The sequence below is a fragment of the Gorilla gorilla genome, chromosome 6, assembly GCF_029281585.2.
Source record: "Gorilla gorilla gorilla isolate KB3781 chromosome 6, NHGRI_mGorGor1-v2.1_pri, whole genome shotgun sequence".
Taxonomy (NCBI): Eukaryota; Metazoa; Chordata; class Mammalia; order Primates; family Hominidae; genus Gorilla; species Gorilla gorilla.
Window position 1 is genome coordinate 79,927,617 of NC_073230.2, and position 22,329 is coordinate 79,949,945.

General features: G+C 43.5%; 1 protein-coding gene across 14 annotated transcripts in view; it reads left to right on the top strand.

The window, feature by feature from the left end:
• Positions 1 to 22,329, top strand: part of AUTS2 (activator of transcription and developmental regulator AUTS2) — a 1,185,632-nt gene that overhangs the window by 1,134,647 nt on the left and 28,656 nt on the right. For all 14 annotated transcript variants that reach the window (XM_055392673.2, XM_055392677.2, XM_055392678.2 and 11 more), the window contains one exon: positions 21,008 to 21,479. In XM_055392673.2, the coding sequence (XP_055248648.1) occupies positions 21,008 to 21,479 (472 nt within the window). The remainder of the gene's footprint in view (positions 1 to 21,007; positions 21,480 to 22,329) is intronic.

A 22,329-nucleotide genomic window follows, 5' to 3' on the forward strand; every position in this document is an offset into this window, starting at 1 on the left:
TATAGTGGCATGGTGGAAGGAGGATTATCTGAACTTGGAAAGAAGGTTGTAACAGCAGATCTGAATGTGCTACACTCGTAGCACACACAGTCAGCTGAGGAAGGCGAGGGATGCTTGAGGCTGCATGGTTAGTGTATTCCTGTGGGCTCCGGAATGCGGCTCAGTTTTCTCCATTCACCTTGTACTTTTTGCAGACAAAATTGCACCTAAGCAAACATTACATTCACATTAGAATAAACTCACATTTCAAAGCAAGTGTCACAGCAGCTCCTGTTTCTTTGTTGTGTTATTTACTTGATCAGTAAAGCATCTTTTTTGTTCTTATAGTAATTCCAGGCACTGGTATATAAGGATACATAAATTATACTACCCACTCACTCTCTAAAACTCTTGGTCTTAAAGATTGGCTTATTTTTGCTAGGAGGAATGAAAGTACATGTTAAAGAGACATACTTGGCTGATCTAGCCATTTTCCAAAGTCTCCCCCCGCCAGAGGAATATCTCATAAGTCTGGTTCCTAATTACATTTAGCAGATTTCTCTAAAATCTAAAAGCTGGAGTTTGAATGGTTCTTACTTTTCAGCGAGTATCTAAAAGGTGATTCACTTAGGAGTAGCATAGAGGAGAAACTTGTATTTCACCTATCAAGTTTCTGATTTAAAAGTGAAATTTCAGCCAGGCATGGTGGCACACACCTGTAATCCCAACACTTTGGGAGGCCGAGGTGAGTGGATCACCTGAGGTCAGGAGTTCAACACCAGCCTGACCAACATGGAGAAACCCCATCTCTACTAAAAATACAAAATTAGCCTGGCGTGGTGGCGCGTGCCTGTAATCCCAGCTACTCGGGAGGGTGAGGCAGGAGAATAGCTTGAACCCGGGAGGCAGAGGTTGCAGTGAGCCGAGATCGCGCCCTTGCACTCCAGCCTGGGCAACAGGAGCGAAACTCCATCTCAAAAAGTGGAATTTCACCTCATATCATTTACCTGTGTGTGATTTGATGATGGCTTTAACTGAAAATAGACTAATGCCAATAGAATCATAGACTCTTAGAACTGGAAAGGACCACAGATATCAGGAAGCCCAAACTTCTCTCTTTTTCAGATGAAGAAACCAAGGCTCTGCGAAGTGGAGTGTTACATGCACAGTCACTTAGCTAGTGGTAAAGCCAGAACTTGAATCCAGTTAATTTTGAAACTATAATATGTTGCCTCGCAAAATTGTATCATAGAAGGACATAAAATCTGTGCATTTAGGAGGAAATCTAAACTCATATTATTTCAGCTTTTTAGTCTGTTTAGTAAGGGAGTTTCAGCAATTCAGCTACTACTGATAATAAGCTTCCCCTTGTTTTATTTTTGTTTCTTTAAGAAATCTGGGCCAGACACTGTGGCACACACCTGTAATCCCAGCACTTTGGGAGGCTGAGGTGGGCGGATCACATGAGGCCAGGAGTTCAAGACCAACATGGCCAGCATGATGAAACCCCATCTCTACCAAGAAATACAAAAATTAGCCGGGCGTGGTGACACGCACCTGTAGTCCAAACTACTTGGGAGGCTGAGGCAGGAGAATCACTTGAACTTGGGAGGCAGAGGTTGCAGTGAGCCGAGATTGCGCCACTGTACTCCAGCCTGGCTGACAGAGGGAGACTCTGTCTCAAAAAAAAAAAAAAAAAAAAAAAACTAGTATGACACAAACTCACCAAAGTGGCTATTCCTCAGACTCTGTGCTTTATAAATTCACATTTGTTAGGGCAGACAGAAAATTCTGTTTCTTTGTAGCCAAAAAGATTTAAGCATTTGTCATGCATTGATCTGGGGTTTTGAGGGGGAAACATCCTTGGTTATGTCTGTGGGATTTGTGGTGCCTTCTGGAGGATTAAGATGTCATTGCCTCTAGTCAGGGCATGCTCTCTTTTCCAGTTGGTGGGTCTTATTTTGTTTACATCTGCTTCCTCCCAGCATTGACAGATTTGAAATGTGTGCCTGAAGTGCACCTTCGTGCCAGGCCCATAGTTTTGACTGGGGCCCTCATGACCCATTGGCCATGGTCACTTTGCCTGGGAGCAATCATCATTTCTAGTGTATAGGAACTTGAAGCAAAGAATTTGCTGCATTTTCGAAAAGCAGGAAGGGATGGTTAAAGTGTGGATGGAGGGGTAATCTCCCCCCACCCCCGCCCCAGCGCCTGTTTTGTAAGAGAGGCTATCCAACTCATGTATTTCCAGCCCCGAGTGTTGGCAAAAACATTTCACATTGTTCTCACTTTTCTGACTGAGTCCAAAAAGTTCCTGGGAAACAGGTTTTATTTTTCTGCGGGGGATGTTTGGATTTGAAAACACCAAATTTCATCTGCAATCGTTTGTCCAAGTGTGGTGTTGAAAGTACTGTCTAGATCTGAGTAAATCAGGATCTGAAGAAATATAGCCAATGTCACTCATTAACAATGGGTTTTCCAAGGGTGAGTGACATGAGGCCATTTGTCTGCGGTGAGGTAGATGCGCTCCTCTTTTCAGTGGCCCCCTGAGGCCACCAGTGTCACGGGCAAGCACATCCTCGGTTTGGGGCCATTAGCTGAATGCCCTCTGTTTCATCTTGCCTTTTCTAGGCCGCCCTCTCCTGTCTTTAAGGTCAGGGTTTCAGAATGTCCTTCAGTTCTTCTTTAGTCAGGACTAAAAGCCTTCCATGGTGCCTTGACGAGGAGGACATATAAGGAACAGGCACAATTCAAATAAAGTCAGTCTGTATTGATTTTGTGAACCCGGGGAACAGTAAGCCAGCCTTCAGTGCCGCCTGGGTGCCGGGCGCATGCCGTTGTCAGACCGATGAGCGAGGCTCCGTGCAGACAGGTGACATATTCGAGGTGGCAAGAGCAGCAAGAGCTTCTAGATCCTGTCATTTTGCCTCTGACAGTGTCTTTGTGTCTTTGTACAGCTGGAGGGCCTGACTGACACGTGAGCCCCCCTTGGCAGTCATCATCTTCAAAATGCTGCTTTCCTCCCATGGGAGGAGCTTGTACCTCTCTCGTGTACAGGGTGCTTATGTGCTCATGAGCAGGCAAAGGAGCAGGGGACAGTTTCTTCCAGATCACCCTTCCAGGTGCTCTGGAGTTGATGTGGCCTGGCCACCTTTTCATCATCGCCCCTCCAGTTCCATTGCAGTGATGCATTGCAGGCTCTCCTCCGGAAAATGGTGATTTCAGTATTATATTAATAATTAGCAATTTTTTTTTTGCAGTTTTAAAAAATTGACTCTTACCCTCTGCATTTGAGAAAAGTCCTTATTATACGTTTCTGTATTGTATCATCTCCCAGTTTGATGTGTATGTATCCCGATTGTATTTCACTATCATTATGGAGATTTTTATTGTGTCAAGACAAAACCCTGTTTCTCTCTCCCCAGCCCCACGTACTTTGAGCTTAGTCATTCGGGCATCATTTCTTCCAGCATTCACTGCTCCTCAGTGTTTCATTTCCATTTAATTTTTCTATTTAGTTTTTAGCAGTTCTCGTTGGCTAATTTTAAAAAGATTTGTACTTTGGTTTGCTTATAATGAGTGTTTTAAGTTACCTGCTGACTGCGCAGTTGTTTGACTTTGTATCAGGTTTCCGGATTTAAAGCCAGTGTTCTGTTGAAAATTTAAATAGTATAGAAGGCTGAAAATACGAATCCTCTGACAGCTCCTCATAACAATTCCCAGGGTAGCAGCTGTTTATATTTTCTTATTTTTTTCTTTTTATGCACATAAAAGTATGTTTGTCCTCATAAAGAGTGTTGACTGCTATAGACGGAGCATGCAGACCACAGGTGTATACCTGGAGGCTTCGCCCACCTTTGATTATTGACATTGCTAGCCTTTAACATTATTTGCTTTTGATTGCTCTTTTTGTTATACAAAAATAACCAAACTATTAGAATCTTTTATGATTTAAAATAGAACATTAGTTTTATTATATATTGAAAATAGTTCCTTAAACTTCATAATGGCTTCCAATTATTTCACATTTGCTTGCGTTATATACTATTATTTTATTGCAGTATGATGTCCAATTATGGAAACAACTCCAGAGAGACATGATTTTGCTGGCTTAACATGTAATTGTTTATTGAGTATTTTTCTCATTATGATTTTTTTCCTTTTGAATTGCAGTTATAAAGGAACTTGCTTAGATTTTGTAAATTATTATGTGGTTAAAGAAATCAACGATTTATCAAGTGCTCACTCTATGGAAGGCATTGTGTGCAGAATCGAAGTAAAGGCAAAGATTGAAAGAAATCATTCCTCAAAAAAGTTGTGTGTATTAAAATATGAAGAGCAGTAAGGTTTTTTGTTGTTGTTGTTGTTATTTTGAGACAGAGTCTCACTCTCTCACTCAGGCTGGAGTGCGGTGGCACAATCTCAGCTCACTGCCACTTCTGCCTCCCGGTTCAAGCGATTCTCCTGCCTCAGCCTCCTGAGTAGCTGGGATTACAGGTGGCTGCCACCAGGCGGGGCTAATTTTTGTATTTTCAGTAGAGACGGGGTTTCACCATGTTGGTCAGACTGATCTCGAACTCCTGGACCTCAGGTGATCCACCCACCTCGGCCTCCCAAAGTGCTGGGATTACAGGAGTGAGCCACCACGCCTGGCCTAGGATTAAGTTTTATTGTCATTCAAGTATGAACATATTTAATCTTGTATAATAAAATATAATTTATCTTATAAAATATAAGAAACATAATGTATTGCTTGCTAATACCAAGGACATTAAGTGTAGACTAGAAGTTCATCAGAGCAGATGGCTAGCAGGCGCTGTGAGACTGGATAGGGGTTAACCGTGAGGCTGAAAGATGGGATTTGAAAGTGCATCTGCATGGGAAAGGGGAGAGCGCAGGATCTTGGTGCACTGGACGGTGGCTGAAGGAGAGGGAGAGGGCGGCAGGCCTTGATGAGGAGTTGGGAGGGATTCTGTCTGTGATGAGAAGCCACTGGAGAGCTTTAAACCAGCTTTTGTGAACGCGGGGAGTAGCAGTGTTGTTATAAGTAGTGATTATTGTCAGCATGATCGATTTACATTTTAAGAGCTCACTCAGGGTGCTGGCGGACAGTGGATTCTGTAACCATTATTTTGTTTTAAATAGCGTCACATAAGCAATAATTTACCCATGAGCCACCGGTTAATATTGGGGGAATGAAAACAATGGATGCTGTGATTCTGAGCTTAGATGATGGGGACAGGACAGAGTGGGAGTGGAAGGGGGTGGGTGTGATTTTCGTCCTGTTGAGCTGGAGGTAATGGTAGGACAGCCAGATAGACAAGGCCCTCAGGCAACAAGGCCATTTAGGTTAATGTGTGTAGCTGCTTCTTGAAGAAGAAACAAATGAAGGCCGTGTTACCTTCTGCCTTCTTTTTTGAAAGCATCTCTGAAGATAAAGTTCAGGTGATTGCAGGAAAGTAGAAGTCATTCTGACATGCATTTCCGAAGCATCAACTTGGTTGTCTGAGAGCATTTCCCTTCCAGGATTATAATTGTGAGTGGTAAGCAGCACTAGTGTATTGGTGACTTACTCCAGCTGTATCCAAGGACAGGTAAAACTTCCCACTGTGTCTTTCTAGAGGCTACTTTGTAGCATTTCAGATGTGAAAGGTGACTCCAGCAGAGAGCTCATCTATTTATTATTTATTTTTGAGACGGAGTCTCACTCTGTCACCCAGGCTAGAATGCAATGGCGCAATCTCAGCTCACTGTGGCCTCCACCTCCTGGGTACAGGTGATTTTGCTGCCTCAGCCTCCTCAGTAGCTGGGATTACAGGAGCCCACCACCACACCTGGCTATATTTTGTTTTGTTTTTGTAGTAGAGATGGGGTTTCGCTATATTGGCCAGGCTGGTCTTGAACTCTTGACCTCAGGTGATCCGCCCGCCTCAGCCTCCCCAAGTGCTGGGATTACAGGCATGAGCCACTGCGCCCAGCCCAGCGAGCTCATTTCTTTATTTTATTTTATTTATTTTTGTTTTTGAGACAGAGTCTCGCTCTGTTGCCCAGGCTGGAGTGCAGTGGCGCGATCTCGGCTCACTGCAAGCTCCGCCTTCTGGGTTCACGCCATTCTCCTGCCTCAGCCTCCCCAGTAGCTGGGACTATAGGCACCTGCCACCACGCCCAGCCAATTTTTTTTTTTTTTTTTTTAGTAGAGATGGGGTTTCACCATGTTAGCAAGGATGGTCTCAATCTCCTGACCTCGTGATCCGCCCGTTTCAGCCTCCCAAAGTGCTAGGATTACAGGCATGAGCCACCGTGCCCGGCCCAGAGAGCTCATTTCTAACAGGCTATTATCACCATCCCCACTGCTTTCTAAACCTTATAGGTATGTAGCTTCAAAGTTTATATTTGAACATTTTTCCTTTATTGATGACAAATTAAGGATAATGAAATGAAGTAATGGCAAGCGATGAAATAATGGCAAGAGATTTCATTTTCCTACGAAGTATTTATTACACGGATGTTTTATAGAAAATCAATGTAAAGGTTGATAGACTTGTCCTTTAAAAAAGATACATTTCTTCAAATACAGGGAACAGCAGAATGCTCCCCGTCACCCCCTTTGTAAAAACCTCTTTCAGCTTTGCAGCCATCATGGCTGGGGATAAGTAGATTTATTTCTTCTATTCCTAAAGATTATTATAGATGAAAATCATTTGGTGTGGAGATTCTTCGTTTACAGCTACGTAGGATGTAGCATTTATCAAAATTTCTGCAAATCAAGGAGAATAGTGTTCATGAACCTACCAGTGAGATATTTTAAAAGACCACGTTCTGGAAAGGTGAAGGAGGATAAAGAAGCAGTGTTCTTCTGAGGGTGCTACCAACATTTGGGACTCTCAGAGGCCCTGTAGCCCAGTCCCCATTCCACTCCATGGGTAACACCTCATGGTTCTTTCGTGGGTGTTCAGCATTCTCTTGAATGCTTCCCCTAAAGGCAGTTTGTTCTCCTGTGAGGCAGCCTAGTCCATTTCACATGGAAATTTTCTTCTGCAATATGCATTGTTTGATCCTGGTTCTGTCCATGATGCCATTTCCAATCAATCTGCTTCCTCTTCAGTGTGAGAAGCATCAGGTCCTTGAAGGTGCTCACAGTTGTACTTGGGGCAAGGCTCTGGAACTCCCTTTTCTGCATGGTCCAGTGAATCTACATAGAGCCGGACTGGGAACAGTGCCTCAAACAGGAGCTCCCTGTTGCTGGCTTTCATGAATATGTTGTTTTTGGGGGTAGCTCCTAATCTGGTGAACATCACCACTGCCTCCCACCACCGCATCCTGTCCAACCTACATGTCGGTAGAGGACCCACCCTAGGAAGGAATGAAGGAAAGAATTTCCAAGGTTGGGTCTTGGGAAGCAGAGACAGAGAAGGATCCGCAGCCTTATGGACAGCCTCCCTCAGCAGTGGGGCTTGCTGAGGCTCTTTAACCCTCCCAGCAGTGCTGTAGAACAGCTCTGTGCAAACTTGAATGTGCATGGGGCGGGGCTGGGCGGCGCGGGGAGGGGGGTCCGCGAATGTACCGTCCTAACAAGCTCCTGGATGATGCTAGGGTTGCTGGGCCGTGGACCACACTGGGAATAGTGAGGCTGTAGCATACATCAAAGTCATAGCGTGAGCTGGTAGATTGTTTGGGACCAGAAAGATCAAAACTTACTTAGAAAAAAATGTCAAAGTCCTCTTTTCCCTGCTCCTCCTCCTCTAACTTAAAGAATTAAGGGCTGTGTGATAGCCAGAAAGCTACTTTCATGGATTCATTTTAGCAGCATCTCTGGTGCTCACGCATAAGCTAGTCATGGAGATTGCAGGGGGTTGGCAGCACCCAGGTCCCCTCGGCCGTAGCAGGTTGTGTGAACAGACTTGAGGAGAAGTTTTGTCTTCTGTCCTCAGGAGTACAAACAGGCATGTCTGAATGCTGACAGAGCAGTCATCGCCAAAGGATAGTAGATATTACCCAAGGCAAAGCCTGCTTCTCAGTGAACTGTTGCCTATAGGACAAGAATGATGCTGGGAAAACAGTGATTGCTTTTAGGATATTTGATAAAGCTCTAAAGGAATAGAAGAGCTTCCACCTACATTACACTCTGAGTGACAGCTGTGTGAACTTGGTGGAAAACTTGACTGAGGTCGCTGAGACTGCTGGTGGAAATTAATCACCCTCCTGCTCTGCAGTGATATTGGCAAAAGATGAGCTTAGGGCCAGAGTGGTCCACATGCCTGGGTGTCTGTGGTCCCTCCTGTCCAGAACAGAATGAAACAGTCACTGCCATAAGATATCACAGACACTTCTATCTACTAGGGTAACTTGGAGCCTTTCTTTGGCTACCTGGACCCTGATGAGAAGGTAATCTGGAGGAATAGGAAGTGGGCACAGGGATATTGCATGGTACAGGTGACTCGGGTGTGGAGAGTATGTGTGTGTAGGGCCAGAGCTAAGAAAAAGCCTAGGATAAACTCGACAGATGGAAAGTCTTTTTTTTTTTTAAACAGGGTCTCACTCTGTTTTCCATGCTGGAGAGTGCAGTGGCACGATTACAGCTCACTGCAGCCTCTACCTCCCAGGCTCAGGTGTTCCTCCCACCTCAGCCTCCTGAGTAGCTGGGACTACAGGCACACGCCACCATGCCCGGATAACTTTTGTATTTTTTTGTAGAGACAGGGTTTTGCCATGTTGCCTAGGCTGGTCTCAAACTCCTGGGCTCAAGTGATCCGCCCACTTTGGCCTCCCAAAGTGCTGGGATTACAGGCGTGAGCCACCACACCCGTCCAACAGATGGAAATTCCTACTTTGCCTCTTGGCATGCATACCCAGCCTCTTTTCTAAATGGGTCTCAGTGATTGTCCAATGTGTGCTCCAAATCAGATGAAATACAATCATCAGATGCAAAGCAGGAAGGTGGTAGATGATGGACAGTATGTAAGTCGGTCTTTGCTGCTAGTGGCTTTACTTCATCCTTGAGAAAATCATCTTTGGTAAAGTCATAAGTGTTGAAACTCGAAACTAGGGCTTACCCTAGACCCAACCATTGGCCAAACTTAATCGGCACACTGACTTTTTAAGAGTGTGAAAGTTATTAGCTAAATGCCTTGTTCCATGGCCCCATTATATCACAGACATGTTGATGTCTCTGTTATCAAAAGACGTGCAAATCACCCCAAAATTGTTGATGACATTAAGAGGTAAAATGACAGGGGCACATTGCAACACAGAATGTGTGCTTCAGATGGTGACCAGGGCTGGATTAGCCTCATAGTTATGGCCCATTCGGGGTGTGGACATCAGCTTCTCGGATGAAGGTGTTAGGGTTAGCAGAGGGCAGCGGTAGGAAGGAAGGTGTCAGATCTATAATGCACCCCATCTGTGAGCCTCGCGGCTTTGCCTTCCACACAATATTTAGTAATGTAAATACTGGAAGCAGGGCTGCCTGTATCTTTATTTTATTCACCTTAATGTGAAAAGCAGGATGGTTAGATACTGGGAAGACTATCTTTTTAATTTTTTTACACCAAACATCTAAAATTATTCCTATTCAGTGCCTTGGTCTCACCCTTGGGAAAATTTCCAAAATAAGCTAACATTTTCCCCATTGTCTTCCCGCCTAAGAAATGTGTGCTGTGGCTTTTAGGTCAATGATAGCCTTGTCCTTCAATTTCATCTTTACTCAGAGTAGGCATGCTGTGTGGTGCAAATCCATACATGTTTGTTTGAAAATCCTTTTAGAACCTTGCCTTGTTAGGACCTCCTACACCTGTGTCACAGACACAGAAGTACCGTGTTTAAGTATTGAGCATACACTAGTTTTTTGTGACAAATCTCACTCTGTTGCCAAGGCTGGAGTGCAGTGGGATGATCTCGGCTCACTGCAACCTCCACCTCATGGGGTCAAGCGATTCTCCTGCCTCAGCCTCCTGAGTAGCTGGGATTGCAGGCGTGTGACACCACACCACCTAATTTTTGTTTTTTTTAAGTAGAGACAGAGTTTCACCATGTTGGCCAGGGTGGTCTTGAACTCCGGACCTCAAGTGATCCACTGGCCTTGGCCTCCCAAAGTTCTGGGATTACAGGTGTAAGCTGCCACGCCTGGCCTGCATACACTGGTTTTAAGGGTGGCTGTGCTTGGGTATGTGTATGTGCATAGTACACAGTGTCATGTGAGCACTTAGTTAACAGCCAGGCAGGGGTGGACAGGCCAGGACAGCTAAGAATCGCGGAAGGAGTCTGGGGGTAGCAGGAAGGCTGCACTGGGAGTGGAAAGCAAGCAGGAGGTGATCTTATCCAGAGGAAGCAGCTAATAAATATTGAGGCTGGCAGGAGGATACAAGCAAACAAACAAAAAGTGGGGCCGTGTCTTTAAAAGCTTTCTCCGAAACCAATATTTGGAGTTTTTCTGTGTTCTTGGAAGTGACTGGAGATTGCATCCTTCATACCTTATTTCTCCTGTCAGGTCTCCACATATCACATCACAGGATTCAGTTGATATTGGCCTAAGACCCTTGGGGTCGGTGCAATGGGAACGTGTTATAGATATAAATGCCTTACCATTGATAACTCAGAATAAGATATAGGATATCATCATCAAGTCTGATTATCTAAGCTTATCTGTGAGCCTTACAGAAAACAAAAATGAAAGATCAGGACCACAGATTCTTTGACTACCATTTCCCTATTTTTTTCATTTGTCCTGAACAGGGCCTAACACAAAGATAGGCACATGAGGCAGGGTAATACAAATGAGTTTTTCCCCCGTATGAAGTGACAATCACATGGATTATATGTGACCTTGACATTGTTGAGTTTCTAAAGACTTTTTAAGGATGCCATACCCACCCCCAATAGATCACAACCTATTTCTCTCATTCTAATGTTGGTCATTTGATTACATAGTCCTTTGTGGCTCTGTTTGCTTGAGACTGCAAAATAAACAAAATGTTTGCAAGTCCAGGTTGACCCTAAAAGCTCTTCATTCTGTAGGCCAAAGCCATGATTCAGAGAACCTGTGGTCTCCACAGTCAAGATTGTGGTTGATACACCCCCCTTGAAGGCAGATGTTTTGGTTTTAAGGCATCAGGAATGTGGGCATATGCATCAGGATCCATGTGTTTTGGTGTGGGGTTTAGGAGCAATAAACTTGAAACAAGTTTAAGTACACTCAACTGCGGTGTGTTGCTTTTCCTTTAATCCCTAGCAGATTAACCCCTATCAGGGTTAATCTGCTCAACTAGATGATAGCCAAACTAGCTTCTCTGATAACAGCAGCCTCTAATCCACTGGACTCCACACAGCTCTCCCAGTGGGCTGCTGGTGTTTTGGCAGATGCAATGGCTATTTTTTCCTATTTAGGATTGTGCTTTTAATAGGAACCCTGAAGGCCCTCAGAGGTTTGTGATACAGACTTCAGCCCACAGCTCAGCCTCCCAGATGGTAATTAATGTTTACACAACATGACAAGCACAAAATAGAATCTCTTCGAGCCCTGCCAAGCACCCATCATTCCCCCTGATCTTCCACTCTTGCAGTGTTTGAAAATTAATTTGCCTTAAACAAACAGTGGGTTTTCCTCAATTTATTTGTACAGTTTCAGTGACCAAGAAGAAGAGCTGCAAGACTGAATGTCATCCTTCCATTCGTTCAAGTAATTGAATCTTCTAATGGAACAAACTGGTCTCTGCTTAATGATTTGAAGAAAAGAGGGAGAGGAGGAAAATAAAGTGAAGTGTATGTTAGAGAAAGTGGACATTTTTCTGCAAAACATCACTGAATGTAGAATTTTGGAGATACAATCAAAACTTAGCAGGGGGAATTTAAAGTATTGCTAAATTAACTCAGTAGTGCAGTTGGGGTTTTAATACGTATATACAATACGCAGTCTTTGCTTAAAAAGAGATTTTGTTTGAGGCAACAGAATAGACAGGTGAAGGTAATTAAATAATGAACATTGGCCGGGCGTGGTGGCTCACACCTGTAATCCCAGCACTTTGGGAGGCCGAGGCGGGTGGATCACGAGGTCAGGAGATCGAGACCATCCTGGCTAACACGGTGAAACCCCGTCTCTATTAAAAATACAAAAAAAAAAAATCAGCCAGGCGTGGTGGCGGGTGCCTATAGTCTCAGCTACTGGGGAGGCTGAGGCAAGAGAATGGCGTGAACCCGGGAAGTGGAGCTTACAGTGAGCCGAGATCGCGCCACTGCACTCCAGCCTGGGCGACAGAGCGAGACTCTGTCTCAGAATAAAATAAAATAAAATAAAATAATAAAATAAAAATAAAATAAAATAAACATTGATTGGGCAGGGTGGCTCACACCTATAATCCCAGCACTTTGAGAGGCCTAGGCGGGAGGATTGCTTGAGCCTACAAGTTAAAGACCAGCCTGTGCAACATGGTGAGACCTCATTTCTACAAAATATAAACAATTAACCAGCATGGTGGCACATGCCTCAGCCTCCCAGCTACTTGGAGACTAAGGTGGGAGGATCATTTGAGTCCGGGGAGTCGAGGCTGCAGTCTGCTGTGATTGCACCACTGCATCCCAGCCTGGGCAACAGAGTGAGACTGTGTCCAAAAAAATAAAATAAAATAGACATTGCTACCAGCTTGAGGTAATGCATGTTGATTCACAGAAATTTGATATTTCCATATGTCTCTGGGATTCCCAGTGTTTAAACATTTCAGTCCCTTATTAATGTTCGCACTTTAAAGTCTGGGTTATTTTTCTTATTTGACTGTGATCTGTAGTCTTTCTGTGTGGTGTGCTCTTTGTGGCTTTGTCATTTGGACAGTAACGAGAGAAGCTAACTAGAAGATGGAATAATAAAAATAGGACATGTCTATTTCTAAGTCATAAGGATTAGATATTCAAAAAGATATGGATGAATGGATGATGCATGGATGGATGGATGTTCTAGGAGCTAGTGTAGTGCCCCCCACATAGTTTTCTTGATGCCTTTGGAAGCTCCTTCAGGTTTGCTGCGGTAATGACCTTGTAGTTAGTAAGTTCTGTTAGGAGACTTCGTAACAGAGTATGAAGATGTGAATACCAGAAGTGCAGAAGCTGTACTTTGGGAGAATTGGTTTTTTGTGTATTTTTGTTTTTGTTTTGTACTCCTCCTCCTCCTTCATCAATATTCACCATTTCCTTTCTGTCCAAATAATACCCAGTTAGAACCAGTTAGAAATTCTGAAGAATAGGTGGAAGGTTTAATATGCACCATGCCCTGATGTGTGCCTGTAGTCCCATCTCCTCAGGAGACTGAGTGGGGAGGATCACTTCACCATGTGGGTTTGAGGCTGCAATGGGCTATGATCACTCCAGCGTGGGCGACAGATCGAGACCCTTTTAACTTTTTTTTTTTAAACACATGCACCATATTTTTAAAAATTAAAACCATGCACCATACACAGAGTCAAATATTTATCTGTCCTCTTGGTGAAGAGATTTTTAAAAAATCTATTCAATAGTCCAGGCATGGTGGCTCACACCTGTAATCCCAGCACTTTGGGAGGCCGAGGTGGGGGTGGATCACTTGAGGTCAGGAGTTCGAGACCAGCCTGGCCAACATGGTGAAACCCCATCTCTACTAAAAACACAAAAATTAGCTGGGCATGATGGCAGGCCCCTGTAATCCCAGCTACTCGGAAGGTTGTCAGGAGAATCAGTTGAACCTGGGAGGTGAGGCGGAGGCTGCAGTGAGCCAAGATTATGCCACTGCACTCCACCCTGGGCGACAGAGTGAGACTCCATCTCAAAAAAAAATTCAGTAGGTAAGGCAATTTAAAAAGACTTGAACGATCACTTTCTCAGTTGGCTTATTTTAATGGTAGAGGTGTATTGTCCGCGAAAAGAGTTAATTTTAAAATATAGCATCTCTTTTTTTACTTTAACAATAATAATACTCTTATTTACTTTAATAAAAATTTAATAAGTATACTTTACTAATTACAGTAAATAATACTATTATTTAATAACTATATATAATTATTCGCTTTGTTTAATAACAAAGTAAGTAAACATTGACTTTAATTTTTATATTGTGCTTTTCCTAACTTTCCAAATTTTCTATAATATTCATTCGTTTTGCACTTTTCCTCCTCCTCCTCAATTTTGAAAGTTAAAAGCACAATATGAGAATTAAAGTCAATGTTTATTTCTGGATGATGGGACTGCAATTAATGTTTATCTTTCCAGTCTTTTTTCTGTGCATACTTGTATACATTTACACAGGTAATTTTCACTATTGAGATCACACTGATAATAGTGCCCTTTATTTAATGGCAATTTTGTCATGAGATATTTTCTGTGACATTAAATACTTCTTCACAATAATTTTGGGAATATTGATTGCTTACTTACTATGTGTTGTGCATTGTGGAAAGCACTTTACATGGCCTAATTTATTTCCACAACCACCCTAGGAGGTTGTTACTGCATTTGTGCAGTAAGTCATTGCACTTCTAGAAGTGTAGGAGTTCATCAGAATATACCGAATCTCAACCCTACCAGACCCAGTATAATATAAGAAATATTTTATAGCGCATTCATTTTTTACTTTCTGGAATGAAATAGATACTTAATGTACCCATCTACATACATAATTTAAAAGTATATATAAAGCCCTAATAAAATATAAAGGAGAAATAAGTGGAAACCAAGTCATTTATAATAACATACGTTTAAGTATGTAAATGCTTGTTTATATTAGAAGACAATGTTTGACTTTATATCTAGAATGGTATCTAAATACTTCTACTACAAATGCAGACTCACACAAATACATGGTCATGGAGATTCAGATACCTGGAGCAGCCTTACCATTGTGTCATGATTTTCCCAAATAGCCATCAACCCTTACATATGACCCAGATATAACAAAGTACAGTCCCTGCATTCCTGGAAAAATCAGCGTATATTAAAACCCATGCAAAAAATTACTTTGTGTTTATATACAAAAACAGAGGTGGTAGGTTCTAGGGTTTTCAGCTGCACAAATGTCGGGTGGAATTTAGGAAGTGCATTGAGATGTTGTCGTGTGGGGTTGCTGCTCACGTTGCAGTAAATCGGACATCCCTAAGAGCCACCAATGACCTGCAGTCATAGTGATAGCCACACACTCCCACAAATTTCCATCTCTTCCCATAGGGAGTAGTATCCTCCAATGGGAACTATCTATTACGTGACTGACTTAGTTCGCATTTTTTTGCACTGAAAAACACTTTGAAAAAAGCAGTTTTGTGGGGGAAGCCATTTCTGAAGGTTTACAAGCCCTGTAATTTTCTTGTTAGGTTCATTCCCAGGTGTTATGGTTTTTGTTATTATGAAGAGGATCCTTTCTAAACTTCATTTTCTGACTTGCTGGTGTATAGAAAAGCTGAGGTTGGTTGTGGTTTTTCTTTATTTGGATATCTCATTGCACTCTCTTATTAGTTCTAATATTTTCTCAGCTGGTTGCCTCTGTTTTCCAGCTAGGTAATTATATTTTTTGTAAACAGTTTTTCCTCTTTCTTTTGTTGTATAATATTTGCTGTTGGTTTTCAATTTAGTTGACAGGAATAATTTGTTTCTTAAAGGTTTGGTCAACATTGTCTGTGAAACAGATACCTTTTGGGAGGGGAGGTGAAGGTTTGGATTATTGAGTACTTTTTCCTTTTATTTTGATGATCCGGTTGGGTTTTTAAGTCAATTTTAGCAATTTATATTTTTTCATAAAATCCGTTTTATTTTCAAATTTATTACACATTCACAGATTACATTTTCTTATTTTTTTATGCATATATATATACACACACACACCCCAGTTCCCTGTCTATCCAGTTCTCACTCCTCCCAAGCCCCCAAACAGGTAGTCACTGTTACTGTTTTCTTGAGTATTCTTCCACGGCTTCTTTTTTTTTTTTTTTTTTTTTTTTTGGAAACAGGTCTTGCTCTGTCACTCAGGCTTGAGCGTAAGTAGTGCAGTCTCAGCTCACTGCAACCTCCGCCTCCCGGGTTCAAGCGATTCTCCTGCCTCAGTTTCCCAAGTAGCTGGGATCACAGGCAGACACACCACCACACCTGGCTAATTTTTGTATTTTTAGTAGAGATGGAGTTTCACCATGTTGGCCAGGCTGGTGTTGAACTTCTGACCTGAAGTGATCCACCTGCCTCGGCCTCCCAAAGTGCTAGGATTACAGGCGTGAGCCGCTGCGCCCAGCCACACGGCTTCTTTGTACATAAAATAAGATGAATATATATATTATTTCCCTCCATTTTCCACAAAAGATAGTAAATGCTCTACGTTGTACATTCGGCATTCTTTTTTACAGCTGCAAGGTGTTCCATTGTGTGGATCTGCAAACATATGTAACCAGTCTCCTAATGGTTACATTTAGGTGGCTTCCAAACTTGGTATTCAAACCATGGTACTATTTCATCGTGTCTGTAGACTAAATCCTTAACACACCACACCAAGGGAACTCCATTTGTTATTTTGCTAAACCTCCACAGAGGTTGTAGAGTTTGCATTCTACTAGTAAAGTACAAAAAAAGGGCCCATTTTCCCCAGGCAACTTGTATCAAACCTATATCAAAATGAAACCAATTTTTCCTAATCTCTTAAAGTTTGTTTATTGAGGTACAATTTACATGCAATAAACTCACCCTTTTTACCCGTAAAGTACGCAGTGTAATTTGAATTTGCATGTATTTTAGTATAAGCATGATGAACTATTTTTATAATCACAAGAAGAGAGATTTTTAAACCCCAAAATGTAATGAATACAACATTTAAATAAGACTACTCAATTTGTACATTCTTATGTCTTTCAAATTCAGCAAATTTCATTCTTTCCTTTATCCTTTGGCAAATTCAGAGTATGCAGTGCAATACCAAGCGATTTCTTAAAATGTGTTCCTGCCAATTTTGGAGAAGTACAGTAAGACAAATTGACTGTCAAGATGGAAAAGCTTAACTGGGAAGATACATTTATTGAATAATTGAAAGGAAGAGGAAATGCATTACCGATTAGCCACAAAAATGCCTGACGCCTAACCTGTGCCTCAAGAGACTCTTGTAAATGGGGAGTCATAAAACTGTTTCAGCCCCCAAAGTTCTTACCAGCTCAAACTCATCACTGCTTTGTTTATAGGTTGCAGTACCAGAGCAACGATGGACTGATTGCTTTCAGGGCTGGCTGAAGTGCAGTGTTACAGCAACTCTTTGTAGCTTTACTAACCCTCTATACTTTAAGTCTGATGTACTTAAATATTTTAACTGAATCCTGGATTTATCATTACCTGCTTTGCTTTGAGACTTCTGCTTTTTAGGAGGCAGCATAGTATAGATTGGAGAAAAGGCAGTTGGTGTTGGCAGAGTTGGGACTGGAACTCAAGCCTTCTGGTTTACAAAACAAGGATGTGACTTCCAGCAAGCAAGTTCCTTCACTTCTCTGGGCATATTCCCTATCTGGTCAGAGGGTGTTAGATTAGATCCTGCTACTCAAAATGTGATCCTCACATCAGCAGCCTCAGCCTTACCTAGAAGATCCTCAGAAAGGCAGAATCTAGAGCCGCATCCCAGAGCTGTGGAATCTGGATGGGGATTCTAATCAGATGTTCAGGTGATTTGAACACGCATTAAAGTTAAAGGAGTGCCGTACAGATTTGCAGGGTTCCCTGGAGAGGTTGGGGTCTTCCCTTCATCTCTGGTAGCTTGTTGGAGGTGGTGCTGACGGCGACAGCCTTGGCACCACTCCTCATGTTCTAGCTGTGGTTAGGCTGAGATTGAGACAGTGAGGCAACAGAGGAGACAAGAAAGTCAACTCCAGTGGCCTTTCTGGGGCCTTGGGAAGCGAGCCCATGCCTGCAGGATGCCATCTGCAAGGTTGGCTGTGTTATCCAAATTCTTGAGGCTCGTTCAAGAACAAGGAGGTAAACAGAGTCAAGCTAGATATCTGTAGTACTTCCTTATGTGTCTCTGATGTGCCTCCTTACCAGCATAAGTAAGTGTGAATGATATACTCCGAGTGGTGTCCTTTGGAAAAGGAAGCTGATTTTTGGAGGGAATTTGAATGTATACTTACCAAGATAGAAAGTATTTATTGATGTCTTCACCAGCCCAGTCTGGAGAAAACAGAGTAATACAGTAAGATTTTTTTTTTTTTTTGAGACGGAGTCTCGCACTGTCGCCTAGGCTGGAGTGCAGTGGTATGATCTCAGCTCACTGCAACCTCTGCCTCCCAGGTTCACGCCATTCTCCTGCCTCAGCCTCCCGAGTAGCTGGGACTACAGGCGCCCGCCACCACACCCGGCCAATTTTTTGTATTTTTAGTAGAGGCGGGATTTCACCGTGTTAGCCAGGATGGTCTCGATCTCCTGACCTCGTGATCCGCCAGCCTTGGCCTCCCAAAGTGCTGGGATAACAGGCGTGAGCCACCGCACCCGGCCTACAAAGATTTTTAAAAAGTGTTTCTGCCATTGTACCAAGCATAAAAATCCTAAATTAGCTGTCAGTGTGAGAAGAGTCCTGCTCATGTACCTAGAACTTCTCATTGGGTGAAACCCCTCCTCTGTTTTGTGCTGTTAGGATTTCTGGGCTGTTCTTACTTTCTGTCCCAGACCTGACTCACAGGCCTGGATCATGCATATGAAGCATGTGATTTTTCAATGCCTTTGATAATAGCTTGCTGTGGGAAAATCCTGTGAAAGAAAAATATGGGAAATTTTGTGAAGACACATGGAGAGACACAGAGCTGGATCCCTAACTGTGACATCTCTGAATAAAGGGCCTTCCTTCCTCATTGGATCCAGGAGCTTTGCTAGCTGGATGGGGACCTATCCACAGCAAGGGCTTGGGGTGCCCCTTCAGCCCTGAAGTTAGGAACAAAGGTTTTGAGAAGCCTTTCAATTTCAGCTTTATCCTAAGCAAAAATCTTCCCAGAAAGGTTGATAAGACAGCACTGGACAGAAATGTCAGAAGTCCAGAGTTACTTTTCATCAGCGCTTTGCCAAGTGCTCGGTCTTTTCATACCTCTGAAGCATGTGAAGAAGGCAGCTTTCTTCCCATCTCGCTGGTGTTATTGTTCCAGGCTGTTTGGAGAGACCTGAAGATAGCCAAGTTCCTGTTAGCCAAAAATGTGCTTTGTTTATAAACCCAAGTTTTGTTTTTGCTTTTGTGCATGTTATCGGTTTGATCTGTGTTACCAAAAGAACATTGAAAATAATGAATTGCTTTGATGAGAATTCCAAGCAATAATGGCAAACAAGTGTGTATATACAACAGTACGTAAACAGAAATATGTAAGCCGGGCACAGTGCAGGCACCTCTAATCCTGGCTACCCAGGAGGCTGAGGCAGGAGGATCACTTGAGCCCAGGAGTTGGAGCTGTAGTGTGCTGTGATTACACCTGTGAATATCCAGTACATGTGCAGTCTAAACAACCTGGGGACACCCCACCTCTAAAACAAAAAACAGAAAACCCCAGAAATACATAGAACCAACAAGAATACCACATACTTTTCCCGTTTGATACAATGAGGTAAGAAGAGAAAGTTAACGCCCAGGGCAGTTCATTTAAGAATGCCTGAAAAACACCTTCATTTCAAAGGATGTTGTCATCTATTCTTTTTCTCTTTCGAAATTGTGTAGTAATAAAAGGATGCATCTTTTCAGCACAAAAATGTGGGAAGGATAATTTTCCCCCAGTTGTATACAAAAGTACTTACTCCCAAATGGGGCCATTCTTTTCTATTGAGTGCCCTATTGGTCTTTCGTTATTCTGTTTTGAGATTTTTATGGAGTTTGGCTTATGGGGTAATCAGCCATTCTACTAAATGTGGCCCTTTTGACCTTTGGAGGGAGATCTTTTGACCTTTGGAGGGAGTACATCTTTTACATCCATACAGGAGCAGCTATTTTCTATATTTCTTTCACGATTGTAGAATTTCACTTAAATTTAATATCCAAGGTTAGTCTCAATGGCCAGCACCCCTTTAACTTGGTTGAGTGGGGACCTCCATGTGGTCCAAGGGGACTTTCTTAAAAGCTCTAGCAAGTGTAGTTGACAGGAAACTTTATTTCAGTTCCCGTTTGCACCTTTGATCTCAGAAGTTGCTGGGATCAGGTGACGGGCATTAAGAGACCTGCCTTTTGACTTGGAAGTTGAGCACTTGCTAAACAAAAAATTATCTGTAAATGTCAAGTGTGTCCCTTTGGTCAAAATGGAAAGTGGGGAGGAAGGGAAGGCCAAGAAAAAACATCCGTGTGATGTTAAATAATGTTTGTTTGACTCATTTGCTATTGAAAACACTTCTCTTTTGTATGTTCAACAAATGTATTTGTTTTAAAAGGGAAAAATCAACTTGTCAACTATTGTTTCTTAATTGTGATGCCATAAAAGACTTTCTGGAGATTAAGGAAAACATTCATTTTCAGAATGTAGTCTAGGCTGCTGTTTTTTCTCATATAGAGACGGAGTCTCGCTATGTTGCCCAGGGTGCTCTTGAACTCCTGGGCTCAAGCGATCCTTCTACCTCAGCCTCCCGAGTAGCTTGGACTGTAGCACACACCACCACACCTGGCTAATTTTTTTTTTTGTAGAGTCAGGGTCTTGCTATGTTGCCCAGGCTGGTCTCGAACTCCTGGGCTCAAGCAATCCTTCCAACTCGGCCTCTCAAAGTGTTGAGATTACAGGTGTGAGGCCCTATGCCTGGTGCTAGGCTGCTTTCTTGAATGCAGTCTCCTCTGGCCAGTTGGCCTTTCTCTCCCCTCCCACACCCCCAGGGTCATTGCTCCCCATGGGCAAAGGCTGTTCCTGCATCTTTCTCTGTCCACCATTGACCCCATTTGCTGTGGGCCCATACCCCCGCAGGTGGTGGAGACAAGGACCCAAGCCAGGAGGGTTGGTGCCAGGTCCTGTTGCTGGAGTTGTGTGATAGCCTTGGAGTTTGCTTTCCCTCCTTACGCCACACTCACATGTCATTGCCTGTGGTTTTGTCTTTGCTCTCTCCCATGCAGATCCGGAGTTAGGTGTTGGCACGCTACCAGAACATGACAGCCAGGATGCAGGGCCAATTGTCCCCAAGATATCGGGTCTAGAGAGAAGCCAGGAGAAGAGCCAGGACTGTTGCAAAGAGCCAATCTTTGAGCCTGTGGTGCTTAAAGACCCCTGCCCTCAGGTCGCACAGCCAATACCCCAGCCCCAGACGGAGCCCCAACTCCGAGCTCCTTCTCCGGACCCTGACTTGGTGCAGCGTACAGAGGCCCCACCTCAACCCCCACCTCTGAGTACACAGCCACCACAGGGCCCTCCTGAGGCCCAGCTCCAGCCTGCCCCACAGCCTCAGGTGCAGAGGCCACCCAGGCCACAGTCCCCCACCCAGCTGCTCCATCAGAACCTCCCACCTGTGCAGGCCCACCCCTCTGCTCAGAGCCTCTCCCAGCCATTGTCAGCCTACAACAGCAGTAGCTTAAGCCTCAACAGTTTAAGGTGAGTGGCCTGCTCTTCTTTGGCCTGACTTTTGCCCTCTCCCTGGGGATCAGGTGGGTGGGAGTAGGGGAGGGATCCCTAGGGAGACTGAGGTTTCCTTGTTGGAAACATCATCCTTTTCTCTGAGACTAGAGACAGGGAATGGGGCTGTTGGGTGAGACTCGGGTCTCTTGGGAAAGGACAGGTTGGGATGGGTGGGTGGTGAGGACACTGTAAAGAAGTAAAATATTTATGGGTACTCGAGAGTGGAGGCGGAAGGAGAGGAAGGCTTGGAAAGCCCTGGGCCAGGGAGACCCAGCAGCAGTGGGAGGCAGGGTGTCGAAGCCTGGGGCATATCAGAGGCCACGCAGTGTGAGCAGATCCTTTCAAGAGAGGCTCTTTGCCTCTGATGGAAGAAGTGTTAAAGAAAACTCGTCTCCCTGCAGCTCCAAATGCAGGAAGATTGGGACCTGATGAGTATTCCAGCTTAAGGATTTTTTTTTTTTCCATTCTGATTTACTTCCTCCTATGTGGGTCAGAGAAGTAGGGAAGAAACAAAACAAGCTGCATTTAGAGAAAGTGAGAAATTTCTGTATGGAAATCCAGGCTCTCCTCTGTCTTGTTTTTGCCAAGTTACAAAGAAACGTCTAAAAAGCAGCACAGAGGAACACAGCAAAGAAAAGAGAGGCAGAAACCCAGTGTCCAGCGCCAAGTAGAGCCAAGCCCTGGTGCCCCGGGGGCTGTAATTCTAACCCAGCACAGCTCCTGAGGCTGTGTGTCTTTGTTACTGTTTTCCTTTTGAAAACCTGGTGGCTTTGGTGGTTCCAGGCCTTGCTTTTTCCTAAAAGGGGAAAGCACAGTCTTTGGGAGG